Here is a 7,318-nt window from a genome sequence, read left to right on the forward strand (position 1 = left end):
CAGGGGGCTGAATAATTACGAACACAACACTTTGCAGTTATTTATTTGTACAAAATGTTTGGAATCATGCATGATTTTTGTTCCACTTCTCACGTGTACACCACTTTGTGTTGGTCTTTCACGTGGAATTCCAGTAAAATTGATTCATGTTTGTGGCTGTAATGTGACAAAATGTGGAAAAGTTCAAGGGGGCCGAATACTTTTGCAAGCCACTGTATGTTAAACATGGAGGCATGTCATTCCTCTGTAGAACAAACTCCTCTTTTCATCCAATGAAAAAAAACAAAAAACAAATAGTAACGTAGTTTAGCACTAGCCCAGAAAAAGCATTTTGGGTTACATATGTCTTCTTCTTTGCATAGTAAACCTTCAATTAATGATAGAGATTTGTCATTAGCATGGCAAATTAACATTACACAGAATCCTTTCTGGAAGTATTCTTGAGCCATGCAATTATTTCCATGAGAGAGTGATCCAAGTTTTTGATGCAGTGCCACCTGAGGTCTTTAAGATCATGGAATCTATTTTTGATTTTCTGCCTCGTCCCTTGTCCACAGAGATTTCTCAAGATTCTCTGAATCTATTGACAATATTGAGTACTCTAGTTGATGACACATTCATCGTCTTCAGAATTTTATATAAATATATATTATTCTGAAATGTTTCCACAGTTCCTAGATGCAGTTTTTAGCAAAATGGTGAAACTCTCCACTTCTGAGAAACTTTATAGCTAAGATGCTTTTTCTTTTTTTTTTTTTTTTTTTTTTTTTTTTTTTTTTTTTTTTTTTTTTTTTGCGCCTGTCCCGTTTGGCTCTTTTGCCATCAGAATTGTTGTCTAAAGGCAAAGAAAGATGCCCAACGGATTTACTTTACCAAATTGACCATCCCAGCCTTGCCATAATGGTCCATTTGATTCACCTTTTATTGTTTATTTTATTTTCACTTGCTGAATATGGGACAGACTTGACTGGAGGAAAGAGGGGGAGAAAGAAAGAGGGAAAGAGAAACAGCTGAGAAGAGGGACGGGGGAGAAGGGCAAAAGACAAAAACCAACAGAATGGGCAGAAAAAAAAGAAAGAAAATGCATATATCGATCACCTGGATCACCTGTTGAGAAAGAAAAAAGAAAACAAGCAGAAGAGAACAAGAGTAATAGAATAAACAACATCACAATGATATATGGGAATATGACAGTAAATACTAAATATTAAACATTATTGTGCAGCACATAAGATCAACAGAACACAGTGTGCTTTGAGGTAGGAGCCAAAAAGGGTGTAGTTTGTGGGTGTGATCACCCGTGTGTACACCTGTGAGCATGGACGCGCTTGTTTTTTTTTTTTTTTTTTTTTAAAAGGTTCCTTCATGTAATGATCTGCTAGAGGGTGTGGGGGGGCCACAGCCCCGTCCTCCAGGGTATGAAGCAGGTATGGAGGAGATCAAAACTCCAGACATCCAGAGGCCCCCAGAACACAAGAGACCAAGGAAGACCAACAGAGGGGCAGCCGCGCCACTGTCCCAGTAAGAGCTGAGGAGAGTCCCAGATGAGGGCTCACTACGCAGCCGCGGAGCAGAAGCCAGGGGGAGTTGCAGTGACGCGCCCGTGAGCTCCGCCGGCAGCCAGCTGTGCCTGAGTGACCGAGCCCCAGGCCGAGAGGCCGGGGCACCCCACCTCCGAAGTGGCCCGAGCGAGCCCCAGGCTCCAGGCCCCGATAAGCGGCCGCCAAGGAGTGAGCCGGTGTGTACCTGGACGCCCATCCCCAGACACAAAGAACCACCAACGCACCGATATCTGAGGGAGTCCGCCACTGGCAGGGGAAGTGGTGGTGGGTGGAGATAGGCCTCCAAACCTTGGAGGGCCTGAGATGTCCCCAGAGAGGTGGCGCCTGACACCCAACCTGACATATAGGCACAGACATACAGGCACACACATATACAAACATCCATTCCCACCCTCATGCTCTCATATGCACTTACTCCACACTCAACCAACGTGGAGACAGACATAAAGAGACGCTGTACACACGATCACACTCCCCAAGCGTACTCTACGAACCGGGTCTAGGTACCCTTGCCCCTGGAGGGGGGAACTGCACCCAGACCCAGGTGGTGTTATCCTTTTCCCTGCGGTGGGGAGAGGCAGACCGCCCTGCCTCCGCAGCAGCAGGGAGGCCCCACACTCCAGACCGCAGTCGGATGGCCAACTCCTCCTCCTAGCCCCCCCGCTCCAGCAGGTCGCAGAGAACGGGGGTGAGAGAAGACTCCAAACCTCCCTCCGCCCGCTCATTGTAGTGTTGATGCATGTGTGTTCTAAGGTGCAATTAAAACCCAGGAGGGCATGGAGCTACCTGCCATAGAGCAGCAGGTAAGCGCATAGTCCCTCCTGCTAGCCCTCAATGTCTACGTGTATTTAACATTGAGAGGTGGGCAACGACGCCAGGGGTGAGGTGTACACCCTGATGGTCTTTTGGAGTCCGTGTAGCGTGCCCATCCCCAAGATCCTATATGTATGTGTAATGAGAGTGTGAGTAATGTGAATGTCTAAGTTGTGGGATAAAATTGAGGCAGAGGCAGCCAGAAGGGGACAGAGGGGGGGGTGGCCTCCTCTGCACCCTGGTGACATACCCCTACTCCAAGGCCCTGCATGTGTGGGTGGTTGTGGTGGAGCGGGAAGAGGGAGGCAGCTGGAGATGGGGAGGGAAGGAAGGGAGGGGCAAGTGACCCCTCCCTGGGGCCAGCTCCCCCGCTGACCCCAGTAGGCACTCCCATACTCCGCGACCCGCCAGGGAAAGGGGGCCCAGGCCCATCCAGACCGGGGCCCAGTGCAGCAGCGCCCCCCGGCCCCACAGAGCCCGGGACAGTCCACCCAACCCCACCACAGAGAAAACTGCACCCACCCCACCATCCACTCATCTTCCAGACTACATAAGACAATAGACGCCCAGGCTGAGATCTTCCTCCACCTCTCCTGTATCTCCCCTTCCTGCAGAGAGAGTTCCTGAAGAGAGGAAAGCTCCTGCAAGATGTGACAATCTCCCCCACCAGTTGAAGAGCCCCCCAGGTGGCTCGACGCACCGGCGGCACCCTGCGCCAGGGCTGGGCCCCCATGCACCCACCCGCCCACAACCCCGGCAACACACCAACCAGGACCCAAGCCCCGGAGGCCCGGCCAGGGCCCCAGCCCAGAGACGGAGCGCCCCCAGAACCTCACGCCCATCCCGGACCCACCCAGGGGCAGCTAGGCTACCAGGTCAGTAACCCACGTCCGTCAGCACAGACCCTCCCCTAGCCCTAAAAAACCCTAAAAAAAAAAAAAAAAAAAGATGCTTTTTCATACCTATTGTTGCAAAATGTTCCTTGAGCTGTTTCCATTCAGTAATGATTACTTGTCCACTCCTTTGTTGTCCCATGTTTCCACTTCTTGAGATAAGTTCATGTAATCAAATTCAAAATTAGCTATTACTTCATTTTTATTTACTCATCTTGATGCATTCTCAATCATCCAGGAAAGTAAATCTCCAAAAGTTGATTCTGTTCATCTGGACGTAGCATTTTGTGGGAGAAATGTTTCGTCACTCATCCAAGTGACTTCTTCAGTCTCAGCTGACTGCAGGTTTCCCCAAATCTTATAAACAGTACATTTGCATAATGATTGAAACCAGCCCACTGAAGGAACAATGGGCTGGGAGGTCAGTTCCTTAACCATAATTATGCAAATTCTCATGACCATTGATCAACAACCACTGACCGAAACCCACTGATCAAAGCCCACTGATCAATGGCCATGAGTACCATTCACAGAGAGTTGGGGAATGGCTGCAATCACAGCATTGTAAGATGGTGAAAGATGTACCCTTAGGCCCCCTCCTCGATTCAGAGATGGTCTTTCCCTTTTCACGTAAATGGCCTCCTTGACTCCGCGCTCAAACCAGCATTCCTCCCTGTCCAAGATGTGTACATCCTCATCCTTGAAAGAGTGTCCACTGGCCTGTAGGTGTAAATAGACTGCAGAGTCCTGACCTGACGAGGTAGCTCTTCTGTGTTGTGCCATCCGCTTCGCCAGAGGTTGTTTGGTTTCCCCGATGTATAAATCCTGGCAATCCTCCTGGCACTTAACAGCGTACACTATGTTACTCTGTTTGTGTCGGGGGACCCGATCCTTGGGGTGGACCAATTTTTGGCGCAGCGTGTTTTGGGGTTTAAAAGCCACAGAGACCCGGTGTTTAGAAAAAATGCATCTCAACTGCTCCGATACTCCTGACACATATGGGATCACTACAGGTTTTCACTTGGGCAGAATTTGCATAATTATGATTAAGGAACTGACCTCCCAGCCCATTGTTCCTTCAGTGGGCTGGTTTCAGTTATTATGCAAATGTACTGTTTATAAGATTTGGGGAAACCTGCAGTCAGCTGAGACTGAAGAAGTCACTTGGATGAGTGACGAAACATTTCTCCCACAAAACGCTACGTTCAGATGAACAGAATCAACTTTTGGAGGTCCATGAACTCAGCTTCTCCTTTGTTTTGTTTTTTTTTTTTTGTCCCGAAAATTCATTCTTATATATATAAAATGTTCTGTATTTATACTATGGAGTGTTGACCAGTGTTTGACTAGTTGTTGACTAGTAAAATTAAGTGGGCAGCTGGAAGAAGTAGTCAGCATTTGGTAATAATTTTGGTTTTGGTTGAGAAAGAAAGAAGTGCAGTAAAAGTCTGGCCAGCATGAATCACATAATACACGTGTCATTTTTTTTCAATGTTAGTTCCCTGTTTTGAAACTACAAAGAGACAGAATATAAGCAGTGATCTCAGAGCTGTTCAGCACCTTGTTCCAACCTTGGAAGGCTGAAGCTACTGACTGAACAGACAAGATATTCTACAAAAGGTTGGCTGAAAACTCAGATTCTTTCTGTGCTTTGTTTAATGAAGTGCTAATAACTTTGGGTCTTTTGTTGTTCACAGAGATACTAATTATCACCATGAAGCTGCTGACTGTGTCCACACTTCTTTGTGCAATGATCGCTCTGACCACTGCTGCCAGTGAGTATTGTAGTATAATATAGATAATGTATATATGTGTGGAATCAATAATACAAACAACATTTATAATATCAATATTATAAATGGGAAATTTACCACTAAAAATGATCAAAATTATATTTTTTTCGGGTTCTTCCAGATGAAGTGGGTAAGGATGGGTCTGAATCAAATCCCCCAGGTTGGTAACAATTTTCCTCTCAGATTATTGTCATGCTGAAGAGCACATCTATGTCCTAACTCGGATGCTGCTAAGTTTGTTGCTCAAACAATATGTTTTAACAGTGAGAAGATGAAGTATGTCAAACCATTATACCCGATCGATCTATATGCATAGATCAATCTATGCACGTGTGTGTGTGTGTGTGTGTGTAAACACATTTACACATGGTTTGAAAGACAATTACAACTTTTTTTTAAATAGCAAAGATAATTGATGTTTGAGTATCTAAGTATTCTTTGCTTGTCCTCAGGAGAGCATCTTGTTGAGAAGAGATCTACATGTTTTAGGAGCCCCTGGGGTTGGACTAGATATGGAAACCGATACTATCACTTCTTTCCCAATCAACTGACTTGGGCTCAGGCGCAGGTAAGAACAGTGATTTCGATTTAGCATTTCTCTCTGCTTTAATACTTTTCATATCAAACTTGGTTTAAACTAGACCTTTTATCCTATAGAGACACTGTCAGTCCCTGAATGCAAATCTGGCGTCTGTGTGCAACCTCGGAGAGTACCGAGCGATTCAGAGGGTCATACTTAATGGTGCTCGCAATCATGTCCCTACATGGATTGGAGGCTCAGATGCTCAAGAGGTACACTACTCAATATTAGACATTAGTTCTGACACTAGAAGATATGCCTGCCTATCGACATTATTCTCTGTTTTTTTTGTGTTTTCTAGGAGCGTTATTGGTTTTGGATCGATGGAACCCGTTTCACATATGCAAACTGGTGTCGTGGAGAGCCTAACAATGTCGGGGGCAGAGAGAACTGCCTGCATATGAATTGGACAGGTAAAACTTAAAAGAAAGTGTATGAATTCATTTTGAGGGGAACAAAAACTGTTACAGTATCCACATTTTCTCAAAAAATGCTTATCATTTGGTGTGATAAATAGCAGTGACTTACAGGAAAATAATATGAATTCTAAATTTTATTTTTAACAGAGACAAACTTTGTGTTTTACCATAATGAATAAAATAGATTGCTGTATTTCACGTCTTTAAATTTAAAGTAAACTTACATAGTGCTGTGAAAGTAGAGTCAAAAATGAATATTGACAGGTGCTCCTGCTATTATGCAAACTAAATATTTGTGTCAGTATAGATGTCCATGTGAGCATGGCTTCACTTAATGTTCATTTTTGGTGCTTACAGGAAACCTCTGTATGAATGACATACCCTGTGACGCCAGATACCCATTTGTCTGCGCCAGGAAAATCAGACGATCTCTGGGATGAAGGCTTGGTTCACCGGTCTTTAGAGCAAATAATCTCATAAATCCAGCTTAAAATGTTTCTCTTCTTACATCTTTACTTCTTTTAGTTCACCGCAACGCTACATAAGGAATGAGTTGAAAAATGATGCAACCTGTAGTTGGATTGTCTCTTTTAATAAGAACAACCTGAGTGTGTAATGGAAAGAATGCTTTAACCTTTCACTTTACTTCCCTGAATGAACATCATCTTCATTATTAAACCTTTAAGCATTGAATCAAACTGGTCTCTGAGTCTTTGTCACATTTTCATAGGAATGCTCCCAAAATTTCATCTTTTGTTTTTTATGATGAGGTGATGGTAAAGGAAGAATTTGAAAAGAATAGATGTGTCATGGTGTGCTGTGTTGCAGGCAGGATGGAGAACCCAAATGCAGGACTCTGAAACAGAAGCTTAAACTTAAAGCGGCAGTGTTTATTAGTGGGAGAATTTTCATAAAATTAAACCTCACAAAAAAACAAAACACAAAACCACAAACTGGAAAAATAGAAACCAAACACTCAGAAACTAACACAAGCACGACAGAAACACAAAGCATGAAGAGGATACGACACAACAGTGACTGACAGAAACACAGGGCTTAAATACACTGAGGGAAAACGAGTTTTGAGACTCAGGAGGGAAGCACAGCTGGAAGAATCTAGACTTAATGAGACAAGGGTAATTAAAACTAGACTCACTGCACGTAGGACTGGGACTATCAAAATAAAACAGGAAACAAGAGACAATTCACAAAGATGCAGACTTGACACAGAGAAACAGACTGAAAGAATGTGACACAT

The 7,318-nt window shown here is 44.3% G+C and overlaps 1 protein-coding gene across 1 annotated transcript; it reads left to right on the forward strand.

Moving 5' to 3' along the window:
• Positions 1–4,759: 4,759 nt before the first annotated feature.
• On the forward strand, positions 4,760–6,754 carry LOC120733334 (ladderlectin-like). The gene is made up of 7 exons (XM_040031438.1): positions 4,760–4,888; positions 4,966–5,043; positions 5,183–5,221; positions 5,514–5,629; positions 5,719–5,853; positions 5,943–6,054; positions 6,418–6,754. Exons 2-7 carry the CDS (start codon positions 4,983–4,985, stop codon positions 6,498–6,500), a joined length of 546 nt encoding a protein of 181 aa, XP_039887372.1. The 5' UTR covers positions 4,760–4,888; positions 4,966–4,982; the 3' UTR covers positions 6,501–6,754.
• The last annotated feature ends 564 nt before the right edge of the window (positions 6,755–7,318 follow it).

This window comes from Simochromis diagramma, unplaced genomic scaffold, assembly GCF_900408965.1.
Source record: "Simochromis diagramma unplaced genomic scaffold, fSimDia1.1 OVJJ01000229.1, whole genome shotgun sequence".
In the NCBI taxonomy this organism is placed as follows: domain Eukaryota; kingdom Metazoa; phylum Chordata; class Actinopteri; order Cichliformes; family Cichlidae; genus Simochromis; species Simochromis diagramma.